At 39.3% G+C, this 24,816-nt stretch overlaps 1 protein-coding gene across 1 annotated transcript in view; it reads left to right on the plus strand.

The window, feature by feature from the left end:
* The first annotated feature begins 1,236 nt into the window (after window positions 1-1,236).
* Window positions 1,237-24,816, plus strand: part of MCF2 (MCF.2 cell line derived transforming sequence) — a 71,915-nt gene continuing 48,335 nt past the window's right edge. Inside the window, 6 exon segments of the mRNA XM_089904049.1 lie at window positions 1,237-1,276; window positions 5,735-5,849; window positions 7,186-7,276; window positions 19,665-19,784; window positions 20,584-20,700; window positions 22,179-22,328. Of these exon segments, the coding sequence (XP_089760175.1) occupies window positions 1,252-1,276; window positions 5,735-5,849; window positions 7,186-7,276; window positions 19,665-19,784; window positions 20,584-20,700; window positions 22,179-22,328 (618 nt within the window). The 5' untranslated portion in view covers window positions 1,237-1,251.

The raw sequence follows: 24,816 nt of genomic DNA on the forward strand, positions 1-24,816 counted from the left end.
ATGTTTCAAATCGTGTGTGTGTGTGTGTGCGCTTGTGTGTGTGTGGCTCTGTAACAGAGGCCCTATTCCACTGTCTGGTGTGGGTCATTGAGAGCTTGTCTGTGCAGGGCCCTTGAGCAGGATGGGCCCTGATCCACCACCTCCATATGGTATGATCTGAAGAGCACTAAGAAGGGTAATGTGTCATCAGTCTGACACCACCAGAGACCAGGTCTTTGAAGGCCCTATGTATCAGAGGGCAAGGGGAAAACATGGTTTCTCTGAGAGATGTCACAGGCGTTAAAACCAGCAATCCAGAATAGCTGAGTTTGATGACCCATTTTCTTTTAAAAAGTTATCCTTGCTCATGGGCCAGAGGCAGGTAGTGAACTTTGACCTGGGGCCCCTGTAGAGTTCACTAGAATCGAACATTACAAATTAGCACTTAAGATCTGGGACAACTAAAACATATTGAACATCACATGGATGTGTCCCACCTCTAATGGTCAAAGATGAGTTAATAGGCTGCCATTCATGGAACACTGACTCTTATGCCAGTTATTTTGCATTTGGTCGGCAAGGCACCCTGTGGGGTAGATATTATGCCCATTTTACAGGTAAGGAAACTTGAGGCTCTGAGAGGCTAAGTAGCTTGTACATGTTTATACAGCCAGTAAATGCAACAAGCTGGGATTGGAATCTAGGTTTCTCACATGCTTAACCAATACTTTGTACTTGCTCTCTGACATTTTCCTGACCTGTAAGGTGGGATAATAATACCTTTCTCTGGGTTATTTTGAGTATCCAATGCAATAAACGATCCGAAAAGTGCTTTGTAGTCGCTAATAAAGCTTTGCAGAGTGAAAGGCATTGTTAGAAGTGAAAGACACTATGCCAGTGTCTCTATGTGACTATCTACCCTTTAGATAAATAAATCTGGATGTCCTGGAGTTTGGACCTTTGCCCCTGGCTTTCTGGTGAGTGAAAGTAGTTTATGTCCCAGGCGTAGATTGTGAGAACGAGGACACTGGTCCTCCTTACCCAGTGATATTGTCCAGAGTGTGATTTCCTTCTTATGTGGCTGAGAGGAGAAGGTCAGCAGTGCGTCTGGGGATGCAGATCTGCGGGACCCCCAGAGTTCTTTTCGGCACGATGAGAAATCACGTGTGCGTTTCTGGCTGTCCTCTTAACGTGCCCGCTGTTTCTCTCCCTTTCTCGTTTGTCATAGAAACCGAGGTGCTCCTCCGTGTGAAGGACATCAGCCATTTCTTAATGCAAGACATTGCCTTCCTGTCTGGTAAGTAGACTTTTTCATATATTTAGACCGGATGAATGTTTGAATCTATTAGCAAAGTTAGTTTGGTCCTTCTTATATAAGTGGCTGTATAATTTTTATATTTTAATAAACATTCATACATTGTGCATGTAGTTGCTAAAAAACGGACATTTAGAGAATAACTAGAGGTTTGAAATATGCTTAGATATGTGATTAAAACCAGTCTTACCAGTCTTGTATATTGGACGTTTGGGCAAGTCTTCAGCAATCTGTGATGGGTGAAAGTGGAATACCTCTCCTAGGTGGGTGCAGGCTGAGTGAGAGGGTAACCACTCAGGTGGCTTCTTTGAGGTTTCCCCCTCCACCATAGCTCTGATGACTTAAATGTTCATTACAAATGCTGCAAGTCACCCTAATTAAGCATCATGTATTAAGTTTTTTTTAAAAGGATTTCATTTACACATGATAAAAAAGTTTACTTTTCTAAAATATGTATAGGTATTTGTATATGTATTTGTATATAATTTCTAAAAATTGTGATGAAATACACATAACATAAAATTTACCATCTTAACTATTCTTTTTTCTTCTTTTTTAATGAAATTTTATTTATTTATTTATTTATTATTTTAATTTTTGGCTGCATTGGGTCTTCATTGCTGCGTGCAGGCTTTCTCTAGTTGCGGTGAGCCGGGGCTAGTCTTTGTTGCGGTGCGTGGCCTTCTCATTACAGTGGCTTCTCTTGTTGTGGAGCACAGGCTCTAGGCGTGCGGGCTTCAGCAGTTGTGGCATGCGGGCTCAGTAGTTGTGGCACACGGGCTTAGTTGCTCCACGGGCATGTGGGATCTTCCCGGACCAGAGCTCGAACCCGTGTCCCCTGCATTGGCAGGCGTATTCTTAACCACTGCGCCACCATGGAAGCCCTTTTTTTTTTTTTTTTTTTTTTTTGTTTTTGCGGTATGCGAGCCTCTCACTGTTGTGGCCTCTCCCGTTGCGGACGCGCAGGCTCAGCGGCCATGGCTCGTGGGCCCAGCCGCTCTGTGGCATGTGGGATCTTCCCGGACTGGGACACGAACCCGTGTCCCTTGCATCGGCAGGCGGACTCTCAACCACTGCGCCACCAGGGAAGCCCATGGAAGCCCATTTTTAAGTGTACATTTCAGTGGCATTAAATACGTTCACATTGTTGTGCAACCATCACCACCATCCATCTCCAGAACTCTTTTTGTCTTATAAAACTGAAACTCTGTACCTGTTTAAAAAATTACCCCTCATTCCTTCCTCCGTCTAGCCCCTGGCAACTACCATTCTGCTTTCTGTCTCTAGGTATTTGACTATTCTAGGTGCCTCATATGAGTGGAATCATTGCTGTATTTGTCTTTTTGTGACTTGCTTATTTCACTTAGCCTAATGTCCTCAAGGTCTTTCTATGTTGTAGCGTTTTTCAGAATTTCCTTCCTTTTTAAGGCTGAATAACATTCCGTTGTGTGGGTGGACCACATTTGTTTATCCATTTATCCATTGATGGACACTTGGGTTGCTTGCACCTTTTGGCTATTGTGAATAATGCTGCTCAAAAGCATTACATATGTTTAGAGATACAGCAATGGGAAACCACCCTTGTCTTTTTAATTTGGTCAGATATCTAGGGAAAGCTTTGCCTAAAGACAAGCAGATTCCTTTCAGGTGTTAGAGTAACTTGAACTATGCCATTAAACTTTATTGTATTACACAGATAAGAAGAATTTATGAGTATATGCATTGTTTGCATGAAAATCCTTCTTAAGTGTTGAGAGTACAAGAGACCATCTTATTCCTTTTAAGTAGTTTAATTATTTCTTCTGAAATGATACCTACATGCTCGGTTTACTAAACACACATTTACTTTACAGATGATCCTAATTGGACACTTCAATCTGGCCTCTGCTTTAATGATTATAATTAGCGGTAATTGTGGTGACTTAATTAATGTGGTTTTATGTTTTATTTTAGAAGTGGTATAAATGTGTGGTATGCTTTCACTGTTGAGATTCAGGGATTTTACTGAAGCTTCTTAGTGTTTTTCCAACTGTGTTCCAAATAGAACCACCCTCAGGACCTGTTCCCAGACCTAGATCCCGCTCCACAACTTCTTTCCTTATCTGATTTTTCTAGTTGTTTTAAAAAATGCTTATGCCTGTCGTTTCTTTTGAAGAAAGGGTTCCCAATGGGAAAAATACTGAAAACCCCCAATTCAGAATATAAATATCTCCCTTGTTCTTTTCTCGCATGTTTACTACCTAGTATAGCACTTGTAGGTACTCAGCAGTAATAACGGTTTATAGATTAGTCAATGACAATCTGTCCTTAACAAGAACCAACATTCTTTCCTTTGACAGGTATAGTTTGCCTAAGTGTTGCTTGGCAAGTCTAAGTTATATTATATATAATATATATATATAGAGAGAGAGAGCATTATATGTTATATATTATTTATATTCCTAGTTCTACACCATACAATACCTATAGAGGCCCTTTGTTTCATGATTGGCTAATCTGTTGGTTCAGAGTTGTACAGTTTCTCCTTTGAGTTCCTTTAAAATTCTTGGGTGGGTGCCATCATTTTCCATGATTATCTTTCTTCATCCTGCTCTTTAAGTCTAGAATGTTATAAAGATTTATCGTCATTTGATTTATTACTTTGGTCTAGTTTGATTCAACAGATACTATGGGAATGGGGACCTCCCTTCAGTTTCCGTTGGTAAAGATTAAGGCAAGGAATGAATTTGATCTTTCCCAAGTACACTTGTGTAGAATATGTGTTCTGCTTTTGTTGGATGGAGTGTTCTAGAAACGTAAATTAAGTCACAGTGCTGAGATTGTTATTTGGGTGTACTGTTTCCTAGTGAACTTCCTGTCTACTTGTTCTATCACTTATTGAGAGGGGTGGTGAAATTTCTGACTAAAATTCTGGATTTGTTTATTTCTCCTTGCAGCTCTATCCATTTTTGTTTCATGTATTTTGAAGCTCTGTTATCATATACATAAGCGCTTAGGATTGTTATGTCCTCTTGATGAATTTACTGCTGTTTGATTATCAAGTGATCTTCTTAATCTTGATTCTGAAATCTTCTTTGTCTAAAATTAGGCACCTTCCTTTTGACTACTTAGCATGATATATCTTTTTCCATCTTTTTGCTTTTAATGCATTGTGCCTTTATATATATATATATATTGTGTGCCTTTATATTTAAAGTGTGTTTCTTGTAGGCAATATATAGTTGTGTCTTGATTGTTTTATCCAATTTGACGATCTCTAACTTTTAATTGGGGTGTCAAAATCATTTACATTTAATGTGATTATTCATGGCTCAGTTTAAACCTATCATTTACTATTTGTTTTCTATTTGTCCTATTCTTTGTTTTTTTCCCTCCATTTTTGCTTTCTTTTGGAATTAGTTGCTTTATCATTCTACTTTCTCTCCTTTGCCTTTGTCATAGTTTTATTGCATATTGAATATTTTTATATCCTGTACCTTTATTCACTTAAATTTAGCCAAATAAGAATTACAACTAAACCTCTCAAAAAAATTCTTTTAGCAAGCTAAATTCAAGCGCCACAGTACAACTTTTCCCCTAAAATAATCTTTCAACTTCCATTTAGCACTAATATGTATTGAGCACCCACTCTGTGCCCAGGTGTTAGGCTGACTACAGAGTGGGACCTTAGGCACATGTAAGGCTCATCCCTGCACTAGGTGGCTTTCATTCTCAATCCTCCAGGCTGCGTAGAGGGCTGTGGAGTGGGGTGCACACTGAATTTTAACCCATGGAGAATTTGTGGTCTTTCTTTCTTTGCATTAGTAAGATTCCTATTCCATTGCTTATATTGTTTCTTCCACCAATCCGTTAGAACATCACTTATTTCCTATAGTTTGTATCCTATACTCTTTTCATGCTCACCATGACTCTAAGTGGTCAATTTTATCAAGGTTTCCGCTTGTTATCAAGCTGTCAGTGACTCACTTTGAATTTAGGCTCATAGCATTGGTATAGAAACAGTTATTTCCCAATACCCATGGTTGTCCAATATGAGTGATCAGCTCTATTTTCAACTGCATTTATTATACACATTCTGTGAAATTTTTTCTCATTTTGCCTTCTCTACTCCGGAGCTCCCTCCCCTCTTTCCTTTTCTTTCTTCCTTCCTTCCTCCCTCCCTCCCCCTTCTCTTTCTTCCTTCCTTTTCTTCTTTCTTTCTTTCTCTCTCTCTGTCTCCCCCCCCCTTTCTTTCTTTCTCCTTTTTTATTTCAAAACCACCCTGCCACTTTTTAGACTTCAGCAGGAGCATGGTGCCATTTTGGTTTCTGTGGAGATCATCATCCTTATAAAAGTTGCATTGGCCCCAGACTGTCTTCTAACCACCCCTCTCAAATCTAAAATCTTCTTTCTTGCATTGTTGTCACATAAATGCTAATTTGTTTTTTTATACTATTTTAGGTGGCCGGGGAAAGGACAATGCTTGGATCATTACGTTTCCGGAAAATTGTAATTTCAGATGCATACCAGAAGAGGTGATAGCAAAAGTGCTGACTTACTTGACGTCTGTTGCAAGGTATAGCATTTCATTACATTCTTTTTCAGTTTGCTCTCTATTGGCTACCCATTTGAATGTAGTAACAGGAAAATGGTGTTTTAGTGTGGCTTTTGTTATTATAAATGATCATAAGACTCACCTTCAGAGTAGATAAGAAATAACTTAGAAGGGAAAGCTGACAGCTACCTAGATTGCTATAAAAATTATACTGAGGGCTTCCCTGGTGGCGCAGTGGTTGAGAGTCAGCCTGCCGATGCAGGGGACGCGGGTTCGTGCCCCGGTCCGGGAAGATCCCACATGCCACGGAGCGGCTGGGCCCGTGAGCCATGGCCGCTGAGCCTGCGCGTCCGGAGCCTGTGCTCCGCAACGGGAGAGGCCACAACAGTGAGAGGCCCGCGTAACTGCAAAAAAAAAAAAAAAAAATTATACTGAGGCTCTATGAAAACCAAATTGGAGGCCTAGAAGTATTTGTCCCCATGCAGAAGAACATAGGTTAAAAATGATGATCATACATAAAGCCTTTAATTCGCCTAAAAGGAACTCTCACTAGCCAGTAGCTAGACAGCTATTCTTCATTTCTTCCAAGGATAAAATAAGAAGACTGAAAGTTAAATAGACTCAAAAGTGATATTAGAATGGATTAGGAGTTACTTGATATTAGAAATCATTTGAGATGAGAATGCTTTAAGGGGAAAGTTTCAAAAGCTTCCTTACAGATTTTATTTAGGTTGAAAACAAAGTTTTTAAAGGAAACATTTTCTGGTTATTAATCCTGAAGACTAAGAAGGCAGGAATCTAAAATCATAATATTGTGAAGAAGCTCATGAACAAAAATCAAATCCCAGAAAACTAAATTTACACGGCACCCCTTAAAGCTTGAAAGTGGTCTTTTTAGGGCAAATAAAAGTTTTATTATCCATTACACTGCCTTCCCTCAAGGAGCAGGCAAGAGGTAGGAATATGTATTTAACAGTGTTTTTCTGAATGAATGAATGGATCATTGACTCCTGATGGATTGCCGTGAAGTTACATCTGACGTCATGAAGGACAGCTGTCTGTAAGGTTTTCCCATGCCCCAAATCATAGTATTCTGAATCCATTTTAGTGGCCTACCTGCATGACACTATTACTTGCCTATTTAAAAGATTGACATTAGTGACAAAAAAGAAATTTTAAATAGTGAGTAGTGGAATATGGAATTAAATTGGCTTTCCATTGTAGCACTTTGTGATAACTTTCCAAATCTGTCCTCAGGCAAGACATCACATGTAAGTGAAATAATCAGAAGTAAGGACATATCTAGCAAAGTTGGGTTATTACTAAGAAAAACAGAGTATTTCCTCTCATCTTGTAGGCAAAATGGATCTGACTCCCGATTTACCATTATTCTTGATCGAAGACTGGATACCTGGTCTTCTCTCAAAATCTCTCTCCAAAAAATCTCAGTGAGTACCAATTTATTCTACAGTAACTTCTTTTTTTAAAAATAGATCTTTATTGGAGTATAATTGCTTCACAGTGCTGTGTTAGTTTCTGTTGTACAACAAAGTGAATCAGCCATATGCATACATATATCCCCATATCCCCTCCCTCTTGAGCCTCCCTCCCACCCTCCCTATGCCACCCCGCTAGGTGGTCACAAAGCACCGAGCTGATCTCCCTGTGCTATGCGGCTGCTTCCCACTAGCTAACTGTTTTACATTTGTATTCTACAGTAACTTCTTGACTTTGTTTTGCATTATACTTTCTGTTTGTGGGGTACAGCTTATTTTGATACTGATGGAGACAATAAAAATAGATGGAATGGGGAGGTGGAAAACTAGAGAGGCGAATTGGTAGAGGAGATTGAGCTAACCAACTCTACCCAAAATAAAACCTAATAGGAAAGAATGAGTAGTCAATGGTTCAAGTTGAGTGAGAAGTGATTCATGGTCCCCTATGCCTTTCAAAGCAAGGCAGTTTTTTTATGAGAACTGTTTTAAAAATGGAAATAGCTGTGTTGCTGTATACTCATTATATATGGAAAAGTATAAAGAAGAAGGTTTAAAACAATAGTCAGTAATCGAACCGTCCAGAAATAAGCACTTTTTAACATTTCGGTGTGTATCTTTCTAGACTTTTCTTTCCCCTGGGGTAGAGAGGGAAGGGAGTCACCTGCAAAATGACATGTTGTCCCTATTGGAAGCTAGTCCCCAGCTCTCCAAGACCCAGAGAGAAAAAACAGTTTCCCTAAAGGAGACAATATGAGAGATGCAATTCTGCCCACAGCCAAGATGATCTCTTACATTATTATGCTCATGTGCATATTGTCTGACACTTCTCTTTCATAGAAGAAGAGGGAGGTGAGGAACCCATAGACTCCTCCCGAGCTGGTAAGAGTGGGGCTGTCTGCAAAAGTGCCGTGCAGTCAACTTCCTCTATCAGACCAGAGTAGCTGGGAATCAATATATGTTTTTCTTTGAGAGTCCAATGTCATCAGCCATCTGAAATTCTTCCTTCGTCTCCGGACTCACGCGGGAGGCCACAGCCAGCAGAGGCAGTTGGTTTAGTTGTGAAGGCAAGACAAAAATCTAGGTTGTTGGACTTCTGAGCCAGTGTTCATTTTGCTCTACTAACTTGCTGACGAGTGTAAGAAATACACTGGCACTCACATGGTAAAATGAATGAGATCATTATTCTTCTCATACCCAGTAGGAATTATTCCTCATCTTGGGCAAGTCAGCAAGGTAGTTTTTTGTTTATTTTTTATAACAGAAATGTTTAATCCTAAGCAATGAAGAGAAGAGTTAATACCACATTCATACAAGTTACCAAAATAAAATAGTAAAACCTCGATTTTGTATAATACATTTTTGCTTTTTCAAAGGCATTCACATTTATTAAGTAATGTTGATTCTCTTCATTTCCTGATTAACTCCTGTGGGCAGGTATCATTATAATTGTCCCATAGGTGAGGGAATTACATTGATATACGCATTTTGGGAAGATTACATGTTGAATTCAAGGTCAGGAGCAAGAATTGAATTTTCATGAACTGCAGTTGGTGACCTTTCCACCTGCTGCTTCCTATCATTTTCTAAATGACATGTGGATAGACAAATACATTAAATTTTTTTTTAGAAAAAGGTAAAAATTCCTTTGGAGAGAGTACATCTGGCGTCCGGGTACTATTGAGCCCTATCAATGGGCTGAATCATATAAAAGGCATTTATTGTGCCCTGGCCTTTAGGATCGGTCCTTGGGCTTATTGAGCAGACTTTAGTTTATGACAATAATAGATTATTTAATACTAAATATAGCACTTGTTACAATAAAACATTTTTTTAATCACCCAGCCCAGCGTTTTTTCTTTTGGCCAAAACTACCTGCTTGATGAGATTGATTTTCATTGAGTGACTGGTTGGCACATGGCATCAGTTTTTTGGTAAAGTTTTATTTTTATTTATCAAATAGATTGCTTAGAACAGAGGTCTTGTTTTTCCCAAAAGAGAAATACAAAATTGGGTCTTGATACTATTGATTTGGGGTCAACAAAGGAATAATGACTTTGTTGACCCCAACAGAAAGGGGAGGTGATGCTCCCCTTTCTGTTTCCCTAGGGAATGCTCTCTCAGGGGGGAAGTGTGAAGTATGCCCAACAAAGAGCTTTGAGCCCAAGGTCGCTTTACTTGCATAACAGTCGGGCAGGAGTGGGAGGTGGGGGGACGGCAGGTGACGATGACATGTAACTGGCTATAGATTAGTTTAAGCGTTGTTTCTTTTTAGCATTTTAAATGTTTCTGCTTATGGTAGAGCTTCTATACCCATACTCAAAAGCACATTAATTATATCTCAACCATTAATAGCCATTGGACACTGTTTGCAATAGAGGTAAATATTGAATGCAAGCCAATTTCAAGAACAAAAGTTGACATTCAGAAAGAATTTCTGGTGAAAATGGCCATTGTATAGATAGGTCTAACTGTCTTTAGTACATTATTTTAAACTAGTGTCTATGAAGTAATTATATAATTCAATTTGAAGATCTTAATTTCTAGATTCCAAAAGAAACTATGCAGTTAGGCTATACTTCATAATGATAAGAGACAAGATTTTTTATTTTTTAGTTAGACATTTTGGGGAAATGTTCATTTGGGAGAGAATCCTATCCATCTTAGAAAGTTTGCACGTTCTGCTCTTTCTAGATTATCATCAGGACAAAATTTCACAAGCTATTAACCTTTCACAAGGCTTAAACCCAGAATAGAATTTAATTTTAAAAAAAAAACAAACAGAATTGAATTTCAAGTTACAGACCAGGGTAGGACAAGATTAAAGATATCAGTTAATACTACCTTCACAAAGATTCTTAGCATTCCACCTTAAAAATCAAATTGCGCAGAGGAGAAAGCCAGTCCCATCTAGCCCCTAGGAGGAGAGTCATTTTTTTTTCTTTCCTCCACTCCCTGGACGAGGCTGATCTTCTTGAGCAGTCCAGCACCAGCTAATCCATGAGGTTCAATCAGGCTAAGTAATTGGGGGAATGTGTCGACTCTGAATTACAATGAGCAGCAGGGAAGGCTCTGTCAGCTGACGAATCAGGGATAGTGGTTTTTTTGCAGCGCTGCCACGGTGGTAATGGAAGCAGCTACGGTAGCTTTGTTTGATAGAGATTTTTGGCTGCCGCTTTTAAATACTACCTAAGAAGCGGCTCATATTTCATCAATGTGGCATTGACAATTGGAAAAGAAGAGTGTTATTGTGTATAGGCGAGATGGCAGAAGCAACTCCCCCGAGAGGCAAGATGAGGTTCAGAAGGAATGCGGTAAGGGCTCTGCCTGCAGTCCTGGAAAGCCTATTCCCAAGTTCAAGTGCAGGGATGCGGCAGCATGGTGCTATAGCACAAACTGCTGAATGGGGCTTTTAAGGACAGAGGGCGAGAATGGAGTCTTGTGTTTGCATGGACTGCATTGATGTGATTCCTGTGATACGGACATAGGGGAATGTTAAGGCCAAGGAGGTAGAATGTAATTTCAAAATCTAAACGTGATCAAGTTTATGAGGAAGCACCATCCATCATGGTACTTGTTCAAGACTGTATGAGCAATTTTGAATCGTTGGGCAGAGTAGCTTTAAGTGACCAGTTAAAATAATATCTAACAAAAGGATTCGTCCTTCCTTTCACCATGGTCAAGTAGAGTATGATATCATGGACAGACCTGGAGACGACTTCATCAGCATTTAAAAAGGCAGCCCTTCCTGGGTGTTACCGGACAAGTGAAAAAATGTTGAAGTCTGATGATCTGAAATCTTTCTGATTTCATTTCTTCCCCATATTCAAACTTGAAAGACGCAGATTTCTAGCCTGTTGACAACTGTTTCTTAAAGGAAAAAAAATGACTCACTGTTCTTTATAAGCTAGAATTTAGAAATCTCTCCTTTCAGATACATTTTCAAATTTTCCCATCGTTGGTTCACTTGTATACTAAATTCCCAGCAAATTTCTGAAGGGATATTTAGATGTATTTTGGAGAGATACGAAGTAACACTAGCTAATCTGATAACTAACTGGTCATCAGCAAGGTTTTCAGGGCTACTCTTTTTCTTTCAAAACTTAAGGTAAAAAAAAAAAAAAACTTAAGGTAATGTTCTTGATGTTATGATTTAAAATATAATACTTGCTTATTTAAATAATCAAGACAACACACAAAAAATAAGAAAGTGAAAATCAGTCATAGAAAAAAATGACACTTGGAATCAAAAGTAAGATCAGGGAAATAAACCAGTAAGAATTTTATTGTTGTTGAATGACAGTAACATCAATGGGTGAGTAAACGGTTTATTTTCTAATAAAGCTCTTGGCACAAAATGGTATATTAAAAATTACAGTTTAGGATATGAATCTTTTATCTCCAGCTCTACACGTGATTTTGTATTATGGGAATAATAGCTTCAGACTTTTAACAGACAATTCATGGTGCACAAGAGATGCCTGTGTATATGCTTTGCAATACTGGGTGCAACTGACATTAGTACTTATGTTATCAAAAGTAATTTACTTAAGCTTTCAGAAAGTTCCTAATTCCTTTATATGCATAGATGTTTTCTCAGTTCTGAACTTTGTTTCGTGTAGGTGCACATCCCTTAATATACACACAAATTAATACAGCGCACACGTACTCAGTGAATAGATATATCTAGTACTGTGCCACACACAACATGGGTTACAAAGGTAAACATGGAATGGCTACAGAGCTGAAGGAGCTTTCAATCTAGTAGAGAAGGTAGGACATGTTCATAAATAACTATTAAATAACTATTATGAAAGGACTTCTAGTTGGTAGGGAAGGGCTCACGAAGGAGATGACGTTTGTTTGGACCTTAAGGAAGAGCATATGTGTCTATTACCTTTCTTGGTTTCTTTCTTCTCTTTTTCTCTCAAATGAATTACTTTAAGTGGTCCCTATGAACAGCTAGCTTGAAATGAAATTGATTGGATTAAGCCTGAAGCCCAGAACTATGGTGGAAGACAAATTTGTTCTGCTTGCATGCATAGGGGCTGACCAGAGTGAAAAATTTGCAACTCAGTTGGTGACACCATAGTTTGACTTGGAAGGATCTCTGGAGTTGGGCTGATTCTAGAGGCTATGATAGGTAGCACCTGGAAGGATGGTAGCAGTGGATTTAAAGTCCAAAGAGAGGCTTAAACTGGCTACTTGGTGGAAATTGCAATGAGTGTGAACAAGTGAGGGGGTTGAGAATGGATATGGGACAAGAAGGGCGAATCACAAGGAAAAGAGTATTGCCTGGGACTGTCCCACTCCTGAGATCACTTGGCAAGTTATTTGGCTATCTGGGGAGTAACTCTTCCTTTCTATACTCTTTAAGGGTGGGGTATGTGGGAAGAGTGCGGGAGTAGCTCACGGCCTTGGAAACTCTTCTCTGTAGTTTGAGGTCACGAGATGTTTCCCAGCTTATTCTAACGTGATAGTGTGGACCTTATCGAGGTCAGTCACATTGCCAACAATTCAGTATTTTATATTCTGTAACAGTTATATTCTGTAACTATAGTAATATGAAATTATAATAGTTTTGTTCAGTAGGCTCCACGATGCTAAATTGTTTCAAACATTTGTTTTTGCTGTTAATATTTGTCCTATTTTCTAGATGCCAAGGTCAAGTTATTCCTAAATGCCAGGCAGCAAGTCTGAGTTTGCATTCAGCCTGTGCGTTAAGTACGTGTCCTGGGAAGGGTTAAGGGTCCAGGAAAGAGCTTGTCCTTAGCATTCAGACTGGCCTGGTTTCCCTCTTATTGTGACTGCATTTCTCTGCCCTAAGGATGCAAAGAAAAAGCTCTAGGAATATAAATTGTTTTCATAGTAAAATAATCAAATTTTTATGTGGCATCAGCCACTGTAAGCGTTTTTAAAGAAATAACTAGAATAACTGAAAAGCGAGCAGGGGGTGTATGAATTGCCTGTCTGAGATGCCGCACAAAAGAATATTAAACAAGGTTAATTTCCAGACTTCAGTAGTGAAAAAGCGATGCCTTTTGTCATTGTTATTGTTGTCCAAACTGCCGTGAGGCCATATAACTGGGTGATCTGAAGACAGGCATGAGGAGAAGGGAGTAAATGTCTTCTCCAGGAGGGGAAGGGGAGAGAAAACGAATTCTGTGCGCCTTAACTTGAAGAACCGGTCGGAGCTGCTGCGGAGGGCTGGGGTGGGGCCGTGCTCAGAAACGGGAGAAATGGCTCTGAGCCCTATGAAGACAGGCAGCATGTTCATTTTTACTGAGGCGCCTTTAAGCAGTCACATGTTGGAACTCCAAAAAAAAAAAAGCCTGCAACCAGTGCCTAAAACCAATGCTGTTTCCTCTCTCATGCTGCATGCTTTTTTTTTGGTAAAGAAGAAAGCAATAAAAGAAAACAAGGCTGACCCTTGCTCACATCTTTTTGCTTTTTTGACAGGCTCTCAAAAATGATTTATAGCTTGAAAATCTAGGGTTTGATTTTGGAGAAAATAGGAACTGTGCCTTTTCATGTTTATATAACCATCCAGATTAGAGATCTTTAAGGCAGCATACCAGAGAATGTAGAAATGTAGTTTCCCCAAACCGAATGGGAAACCTCAGGGGGCTTGCGCTATATTTGCTATAAGATATGTGCATCTGATCCTGTTTATGATATGTGATATGCTGTTTGAATGTTCATTTCAATAGCGGCTTTAAAATAGATTATCTTGAATCTTTTAGTTATGCAAACATCCGTATATAAAGAATAGAATCTGTCTCTATACCTATTTGTATGCTCACATGCAAACACATGCAGACTGACCCTAAAGCCAAAATGGCCTTTCAGGTTAAAATTTCTCAAGAGTGCCCTGTCCCCTCCAGACTCTCATAGCCAGCGATCACAGCCAGAGAAGTGGACAGAGCGTTGATACTGGCCCAGGTTCAGATGTATGAAGCTTTAGTTCCAAGGTTGCAAACTGGTAGTCCATACATGTGTTTTGTTGAGACCATCCAGTGCTTTAACAAACTTTCCATTTGTTTCCCATCTTTGAAAATCGTGTTTCCCACAGAAGTCTGGATTTCTGGCTTTTGAGAAATCACAGATTTGGCAGAGCTGGGCCCACCTTCCCACATGACAGCGTTTAGCTGGAACTGACTAGTTGTGAAATGAGGATAAAAGAACCTGTTGCATGTAAAATACTTAGTATGATGTCATACTATCATAATGAGGATAATTCTCATAATAGTCATTCAATAAAACGCAACACTCCCACCCATGGCCAGCTAGCCAATCTCCTGTCCCTACCTTAAGGCTTTGAGGGGTCCTGAATACATGTAAATATATGCACGTGTGTGTGTGTGTGTGTGTGTGTGTATATATATATATATTATGCTGGAGAGAAGCTATTAAAAGTCATTCACATGAGGTTGTGGTTTTACTATAACTAGTTTGGCACCTATTTAAATTTGGGTAAGTGAGTGGGACTGGGATTCATACATGGGATCTAATGCATGTGAGGCATAGAAACAATATGCCTGGTCTGAACTGTATGATTTAGTTTTCTAAAAAAAAACTGACAAATCACATGAATTGTTTGAGTGCCACCCAATTGTTTAGTAGTTTTGCCTACTAAATAATAGCTGTTGCCTACAAGTTATTTATTCCTTCAAATGGCTTAGATTTGAGAGTAGCTATTGGGTTAACAGAATCCATGTATTCTAGGAAGATTTGCATGGCAGCTCAATAAAGATTCTAAAATTATCCTATAAGGAACAACATTGCAAATGTAATTATACAGGCAATAAATGAAGTGTTCATCCTTGATAGGGCATTTTCTTTAGAAATGCAAATATTTGTGGGCTTTTAAAAATATGTATTTATTTATTTATTTGGCTGCATTGGGTCTTAGTTGCAACACGTGGGATCTAGTTTCCTGACCAGGGATTGAACCGAGACCCCCTGCATTGTGAGCTCGGAGTCTTAACCACTGGACCACCAGGGAAGTCCTATAGGTTTTCTGTGATAAGCAAATCACTAAACATTTTGAAGGAATTAAGGGAGGAGAAGGTATGATAAAATAATCAGGAAGTTTTACTTAAGAATGATCTCCTTAGAATGTAGAAATATCTTTAGAAGCATTTTATTCAGCTTTCAATGTTTGGGATAAGCCACTTTATCAAATAGATGGAATAACTGATTTAGTAAAACAGCCAACATGAAACCCCTGACTTAGGAGCAGCTGAATACCCGCAAACCCTGCCTGAACTCTCTTCCCCATGGACGCTGTGAACAGTGATTCTGCTTCTCTCTCCTCTCTACTTTGTTCCCTGCTGTGTGATCAGCTGTCCCAGGGCCTGGCTGCTTGTTCTCCTAGGAGTGGCAGGTTAGAGACCAGGGCCTGACCTCAGGGCAGAGAGTTGCCACGTGGTCTTCTCTGCTCCCATAGTATCACCACCCCCACCCCACCCCCGCCAATTTTGGAGGTGGGTCAGTATTCCAGGCTTTAAGTTAGTCATCGCCAGGGTGTTGCATCTAGAGATTTCCAATGCAATACCAGAGAATATGACATTAAGGAAAGTCAGAGACAAAAAGACAATGAGAGCAGATCAACCTAGAATCCATGAAACAATAAAAGTAATAGTGCTTTAAGTGTTGGCAAAAGTAGGATGCTTTCGATTTCATTTAAAAGTGAAAAAATAAGCTGGGGCAAGGCAGGTTAAGTATAATAATTGTGCTTGTAATATGCCCATGTGAAGGAGAAGGAAAGGCTTAACTCCTAAAGTGAATAGGATAGAAATACACTTAGTGCTGTCAGTGTAGAAGTAGGTCCAGAGTTCTCACAAGTCTCTGTCAGAGTTTCCCCTTAAGCAAGCCTTTATCCATATCCCGAAAAAGTTTTCTACCTAAGTCTGCTTGTTCTTCTTTAGGTCCAAGAACCCAAGATAAATTAAAAAAACTATCTTATTAACTTTTTTAGAGTTGACAGAGTAGCTTGATAGTCATTATTTCTTTTAATTCTTATAATAACTATGGCAAGTATGTACCATTCTTAGCATAAAATATAATAGACATTATGTGCATAATAGATGGTAGGATACACATTATCATTGGGGCTCTCTGTCTCTACTTCCAGTTCTCTATACATTGTTGGCTTTGTTCTTTGGAATAAGCTTCCTCTAGCAGCAGGGGTCATGGCTATCAGTAGCTCTGGAACTGCATCCTCAAAGTTTCCTTCCCTCAGCACTAGTTTGAAAAACCCTAGTGTGGGACTTTTTACATTAAATTTTCATCCCACTTCAAATCATTGTGTGTTAGAAGGGCAAGGTCATGAAGAAAGAGGACAGTTCTCATTAGAAACCAATATTAAGAATAATAAGAGGTTGGGCTTCCCCGGTGGCACAGTGCTTAAGAATCTGCCTGCCAATGCAGGGGACACGGGTTTGAGCCCTGGTCCGGTAAGATCCCACATGCCGCGGAGTAACTAAGCCCGTGCGCCACAACTACTGAGCCTGCACTCTAGAGCCCCCGAGCCACAATTACTGAAGTCTGCGTGCCACAACTACTGAAGGCCACACGCCTAGAGCCCGTGCTTCACAACAGAAGCCACCACAATGAGAAGCCCGCGCACCACAACGAAGAGTAGCCCCCGCTTGCCACAACTATAGAAAGCCCACGTGCAGCAACGAAGACCCAACGCAGCCAAAAATAATAAATAAATAAAACAAATAAATTTGTTTAAAAAAAAAGAATAATAGGAGGTTGTCTTAGTCCTTATGGGCTGCTATAACAGAATACCATAGACTGTGTGGCTTATAAACAACAGAAATTTATTTCTCACAGCTCTAGAGTCTGGAGTCCAAGATCAAGGTGCCAGCAGATTCGGTGTCTGGTGAGAGCCTACTTCCTGGTTGGTTCATAGATGGCCATCTTTTCTCTGTGTCCTCACATGGCATAAGGTGTGAGGGAGCTCTCTGGGGTCTCTTTTGTAAGGGCACTAATCCCATTCATGAGGGCTCCACCTTCATGCCCTAATCATCTCCTGAAGCTCCCACCACCAGATACCTTCACTTTGTGGGTTAAGTTTCAACATATGAATTTTGAGGGGAGGGGAAGTAGTTTCTCATGAAGGGAGAGGGTAGTACAGATATGGCCACCTAGAGGAGTTTTCAGGTAGATAGCCATCCCGATTTGTGTCTATTTGTAATCATTCTTTAGTTTATTGATTTAATTTTGTGCTCCTTTCTTTTACCTATTTGTATCACACTCAGTTCTCTTTCCCTGACTGTAGTTCTCATCGCCACTTGTTTATGTTTTTATCATCATCTCAAGTTGAATTTTAAAAATCTCCAGTTTTGAATGTCATTTCAGAGTCTAGGTCTTATCCCTCTATGAAAGTTATTCTTTTTTTTTAATAGACTTTATTTTTTAGAGCAGGATTAGGTTCACAGCAAATTGAGCAGAAAGTACAGAGTTCCCATATACCCCTGCCTCCACAGTATCTTATTAATTTTTGTTTTATAGTTTTCTTCAATTATTAATATTCCAGCATTCCTAAAAGATGACTGTATTTTAAACATTTTGGACATATTTTGCTTTATTACGCTTTAACCCACTGTTCTGAGACTGATGACTCCGAACTCTACATTCCCGGTGTAGGCTTCTTTCCCTCCTTACTTGTATGTCCATTTGTCGATGGACATCATCAGATTGTCCTAATGACCCTTCCAACAGGTCAAGGAATGGGAATCAGTATCATATCCCCCTCCTGAAAACCTGCTTCTCTTGTGTTCCCATGTCAGTGAGGGTCGTACCATTCACCCAGTTACTCAAGCCAAAAATCTGGAAATTGATTGTCCTAGTCTTTCCTTTCTCATCAGACACAGCCAGTCATCATGCCTTGCAGAGAGTACCTCCTAAATTCTACCCTCATCCCTGCTATTGTTGCTCCAGTTCAGAAACTCACCATCCCTGGCTTGGAGGACTGTTCAGCCTTCAGGCTCATCTGTTTGCTTCCACTCTTGTCCAAATCCTGTCCTTTTCCAAAGCCAAAGTGATCCTTCTAAAATGCAGATCTGATCGTGTTGCTCTGCTGCTTAAAAACTCTTGAGTCTCCCTTTGCCGCCAGGAAAAAACCCAAGGTCTTTCCCGATCTGGCTCCTGCTCATCTTTCTAGCACCATCTCCCATTGCTGCACCCCTCCACTCCCATCAGCATTTTCCTCTAGCTTTCTGGACTGGGACCTCTTGATGTGGGGCAGACTCGGGTGCCGACTCAGACTTTACCAGCTGGGTCAAGTTATACTTAAACTCTACAAGCCTCACTATTTTTTGTTTGTAAAAGAGGATAGCCTAACTAATTCACAGGATTATTATGAAGAGGAACTGTGATAATGTTGGCAAAATACTTCGTATACAGTAAGCATTTGATATGTGGTGTTTTATCATTTATATCAGGCTATACTATTCCACCCCTTGCAAATTCTGCATAGTGCCCTCCTTGTCTTTTGCATTCTTTCATTTAATGATTATTTCTTGACCACCTACTATGCGCCAGTATTCTAAGAAGCTGGGAAACATGGGTGCACCAGAACAAGATTCTAATCCAATTTATTCCTCTTTATGGGAGACCTTTTTGACATTCCTAGGCCTAGGATGCTCTGTGCTACCACTTCCTGTTGTATATTATTCTAATTCCCTTGTTTCATTTATCAACTTATCGTCCTATAGAGTAAATGATACTAATGGACTCTACTATTAGATTGTCATTTTCTTGCAAGCTGGGTAGGGACTATATTTTATTAATTTGTGTACACCAAGTGTTAACAGTGCCTGATAATCATTCAGTTAAATACATGGGGTAGACACGTAGAAGATATTCTGTGAATGTTGCTTGACTGAACTAAAAATGTGAGTCCATAAAATAGTTTTCTTCCATTGTTTACTGCAGGTATTCAATATTTCAGCTCCCTTTGGCATTTAGGGTTATCCTAGAAACCTGCCTCCTAATTCTGTTTTACAGGGATTAAATGCAATTTGAGTGCAAACAACTAAGTTTAAAATGAAGTTTAAGAGTATAATTTTTCATAACTTGGGATTGACTTTAGTGTGAGAAAATTCCAGGCCACGAGAACTGCAAGGATCTGACCTGATGACCTTACATTAGTTTTATTTCTATTTTTGTGTTTTTAGATTTTATCAATATCCATTTTTTAAAGTTTTATCCTTTTAGTGGCTTTTATGACTTTAGAATTTGTTTTCTTTAACTATATATTTTCTGCCATGTGCTCACTTGAATGCATGTTTTGACAATTTTTTCTTGCTTTCCTGTGGTCTTTCTATAGGCTTCCTTCCCTGGGAACTTGCACTTGGTTTTGGTCCTTCGTCCTACCAGTTTTCTCCAACGAACTTTCACAGACATTGGATTTCGATTTAGTCAGGAAGATTTCATACTCAAATTACCAGTAAGAGTATTTAAATGTTTTGTCCCTTTCTCATGAAGACTTTGCACCATGCTACTGATGTTTTACATGTGGTCACAGAGCATGTAAAAGAAAAAAATAGAATTTATCTTCCCAAAATGTAAAATCAAAATGCCTAAAAGTCTTCTGCTCCTACTGTTAAAATAGAGGAAAAGATTAATCAACTTGTAACAAAGCAGTTCCTTTTGAAAAAGATGTATGTCACATATGTTGTATATGTGTATATATGTATGTGTGCATGTGTATAAAATCAGGACATTTTATTTTTAGAGAAAAAAATGAGTGTGTGTTTTATGTATTTGAACTCCCATGAACTTACATCCTGAGCTAGTTCAGAGTAACATTTTTTTTTCAAAAGATATTTTTATACGTTTTTAGAGTTAGGAATAGAGTGCTCATAAATTTGGGTACTTTTGCAAAGATCAGTCCCTCCTGATAAATTATAATTTACTGCAGAAAGCCCTTTTACTTTGTTATGGGCTTAACATTCTTTCAGAAGGTTGACCATTGACAGTGCAAAATTTTAGATCAGGGGGAATCAGGTGTTTGGGTTTCTATGGAGATTACTTTCACTTTACAGAGAAATGTTTTGTAAATGACAACTGTTATTCCCTGAGGGAAGGTAGTATATCCACGTGGGAGGGGATGTACAGGAGAGAATTGTTAGAACCATTTATAAAAGGTAACATTCTGCTAAATGAATGCTAAAGTTCATTGTACGGCTGTGTGGAGGGATGCCACGGAGGGCAGTTAACAGTATCTTTCTTGCTTATTTATGTAGGTTGTTATGCTGAGCTCAGTTAGTGATTTGCTGACATACATTGATGACGAGCAGTTAACCCCTGAGTTAGGCGGCACCTTGCAGTACTGCCACAGTGAATGGATCATCTTCAGAAATGTATGTTTCTTTTGCCCTTACCGTAGAGCCTATAGTTTGTGTTAGCTTTGAAATCTAGTTCTAGAGTTGTTTGTTTTCCTCCTTGGGAAAAACAGGTTTCTGGGGCTCCTATTTTACAAAAACATGTATAATTCAACATCTTGATTTTATTCCCTAGGAAGTATCTAGAAATGATGCAGAGTCACTGAGGATGGCATTTGAGTGAGAGGCCTATAGGGAGTAAGGAGATCCTACTCTACCCACCCCCTCCTGTGGCCATGTAGTAACTTGAAGAAACCAAGGGTTTGGGTTCAAATCCTAGCAGTGCTGATTTTTAGGGATATAACTTTGTGCAAGTTGTAAAAGCTCTCTCAGCCTCAGTTTTTCCAAGTATAAAATGGGAAGAATAAGACTTTACCTCATAGGAATATCAGGAAGATTAAATGAGATTACAGATGTAAAATGTTTGGCATTGTGCCTGGCCTATGGTCCACCCTCAAAAAATGCAAGTAATCTTATTAATCTCATCAGCTTAGTGATTCTCCTGGGGCAGTTAGATTTGTAGCAAAGATGCCTTCTGTTTCAGAAATGTACGAATAGGCAAGGGCCGGGTGCCTCACAGGTGTGAATCTGTCCTATAAAAATCTTTACTCCAAATCCCAGAGATATGGGAACCCTTCTGAAGGAAATAATGATATTTAATTCAATCAGGATTCTATTTTCCTCATCCTTATTTTCATTCAGCAGTCCTGTTCACTCGTATGAAAGTGTATTGTCAAAATAAGCAGTGCCTTGCCTTTAATAACCTATAAAGCTATAAATAAAAGAGCAGACACCTTGAGTTGCATGGTAAACAACGGGTTAATATGGTCTCTATATGTTGTCCTTCTTTCTCTGAGTCATTGATTTTGGAAACAAAATAAACAACCCAACCTTACTTGACATTTTAGGGCAGCAGAGCCTTTGGGGGTCACAATTTCAAATCTTCCCCAGTACCTGAAATGAACTGTTGTGACTAATATTCCTCTGTCACCTTAGTCCATTGCCTTGTTTGAAATGCTAATACTTGCTCATAAATGATAATAAATATAAAGTGGCTTTGATGTTCTCATTTCTCTTCAGAAGTAAAGTTATTATCAAATAATTTTGCAGTTTCAGAATTTAATAGAATAAGGAAACACTGTGTTTTGCAAGAGAATAAAACAAATTACTCTTTACATGGCATCTTTAAGAAAGAGTTTTCATCGGTGTTCGAGAAATAAGTACAGAAGTTTAGGTAAAAGACATTTGAGAAGACTTCCTACCTCACTTCAGTTTCTTAGGGGCTTAGATGCAAAGTTAGAGTTGATTGTCAAGGGCATTGCCAGCTTTCCTCAGCAGAGTTCATAGTATATGTGTTTGCTGTCATACCTAAATGAAAGTTAATACGATTGCTGGTCTAGGTTTTGATATGCTGGCAGAACTTCCATACAATTAAAAGCATCACGGGCTCTTTACAGGCTATAGAAAATTTTGCCCTCACAGTGAAAGACATGGCTCAGATGTTACAGTCCTTTGGAACTGAACTGGCTGAGACAGAACTACCAGATGATATTCCCGCAATAGAAGAAATCCTTGCAATTCGTGCTGAAAGGTACCACCTGTTAAAGGTATGTCTGATAGAGGGGACAAACCAAAATTTCCCATGGTCTTTCTTTTGATAGAGAGATGTTGAGTGTCCATTTCACACAGATTGCTGGGTAGGGAGACAAAGGAGATATTTATATATTATAAAGCACACTATTAAAAAAAAAGAGTACTTTACAAGAGGAAGATGTCCTGGATATGTGGAATCGAAGTGTCCCTTGTTTAAATGGTGCATTCTCTTGAGCAGCTGTTTATTTGTAAATAGAATAGTTTATCACTGCTCCAGAATAAGAGATCCACAGTCATTTTTGTTGCCATGCATTCTGTATCTTATAGAAAGGCCCTCTCATTTGGAAAGCTAGAGTGAGGGTCAAGAGGCAGACAGGTGTTCTGTTTCAACATCCAGCAGAGGTACACTGTGAAATGGAGAAGGAGAACTTGATGAGGAGTCAGGAGGCCTGGTTTCTTGTCCCAACTCTGCCATACACTAGCATTGTGACCGAGCCAAACATTGCTAAATTGATTACAAGCTTTCTTTTCCACAGAGTACTAGTTCCTGATGTCTTCTACAATAGACCATAGCTAGCAAGTTGATCTTACTCTCCTCCCCAGTTGTCTGGAGGGTTGTGTTGTGAAGGATTCCGAGTCACGTTTCAGACAGTCACCAAATGCTTTTAGATTCACTTTCCCCCAAAAGTTTGAGCATGATCTGAACAAGCACCAGGCATCCCTGTAAAACTCATGTCCTTTGTATGATAACAGGCATGCTGGGGGCACTGACAGATACAAGCTCTATGTGGAAGTGACATTTTTATGTTAAGAAGAGGAGAGAAATGGGAATTTTGAATCATAATCTAAAAGCAAAACTCTATTCAAGGAAAAAAAGCTCTGTCCCTCACAAGTTGAGTGACTTGGTCATTTGCTTACCCTCTCTGAGTCTCAGTTTCCTTATATGTACGATGGGGTTGATGATGATACATGCATACCTTGTAGGGCTGTCGTGAGGATGAAATGAAGTAAGTATCTGATGTATGTCAAACAGTGTTTGACACATAGTTGGCACTTCATAAACAGTAGCTCTTAACGTTTATGTTCTTATTTCGTGTTGGTATCTTGGAACCTGTTCCCAGAAAATACATGGGCACCCAAATTTTTCCTTAAAGTTTCAGAGGGCCTTTGCATCTCCTGAAGGGAGTGATAGATCACTCTTAGATCCCTAAAGGATCAAGATCCTTCTAAGGTTAAGACCTTCTGAATAGAAGTACATGCTTCATGGTGAATTCATTAATCCAAACGTGAAGTAACAGAGTACTTCTGGCCGGCGGTGATTGGTAACAATTAAGGATTTGTAGGAAAGGTATCTAACTATATCTGAATATGCATTAAATATTATTTGTAACTGTATGCTTTCTAGTGTGGTAGTCTTTATTACAGTACTACTGCTTTATTGGAGCACATTAAAAATATTAGCAAAATAGAATAGAATAAATTAGAACTTTCTTTTTTTATTGAGGTATAGTTGATTTACAATACTATATTCGTTTCAGGTGTACAGCATAGTGATTCACAATTTTTAAAGGTTATGCTCCATTTATAGTTATTGTAAAATATTGGCTATATTCCCCGTGCTGTATCCTTGTAGCTCATTTTATTCATAGTAGTTTGTACCTCTTAATTACCTACCCCTATTTTGCCCCTCCCCCCTGCCCTCTCCCCACTGGTAACCACTAGTTTGTTGTCTGTATGTGTGAGGCTGTTTCTTTTTTGCTATGTTCACTAGTTTGTTATACTTTTTAGATTCCACGTATAAGTGATATCATACAGTATTTGTCTTTCTTTGTCAGACTTACCTCACTTAGCATAATACCCTCCAGGTCCATCCATGTTGTTGCAAATGGCAAATTTCATTCTTTTTAATGGCTGAGTAATATTCCATTGTATATATATACCACATCTTCTTTATCCATTCACCTGTTGATGGATACTTAGGTTGTTTCCACATTAAATTAGAACTTTCTTTTTTTTATTAATTAATTAATTTATTTATGGCTGTATTGGGTCTTCGTTGCTGCGTGTGGGCTTTCTCTAGCTACAGGGAGCGGGGGCTACTCCTCGTTTCGGTGCGCGGGCTTCTCATTGCAGTGGCTTGTCTTTGTTGCAGTGCATGGGCTGTAGGTGCTCAGGCTTCAGTAGTTGTGGCACACGGGTTCAGGAGTTGTGTCTTGAGAGTGCAGGTTCAGTAATCGTGGTGCACGGGCTTAGTTGCTCCGCGGCATGTGGGATCTTCTGGGACCAGGGCTCGAACCCATGTGCCCTGCATTGGCAGGCGGATTCTTAACCACTGTGCCACCAGGGAAGTCCCTAAATTAGAACTTTCTACCTGTGACAGAAAGAGGCTACAAACCGAGCATGGGGTACTTCTGTCTGTAAAGATCTTATAAAATTAGTGATTGCAAATCCATCTCAATAGGCAGGTCTTCTTGGAGATCCTCACGGCTTTTGGATTCTGTG

The sequence above is a fragment of the Delphinapterus leucas genome, chromosome X (genome assembly GCF_059928025.1).
Source record: "Delphinapterus leucas isolate spDelLeu-1000000601 "Yukka" chromosome X, BTC_Dleu_Yukka2, whole genome shotgun sequence".
NCBI lineage: Eukaryota > Metazoa > Chordata > Mammalia > Artiodactyla > Monodontidae > Delphinapterus > Delphinapterus leucas.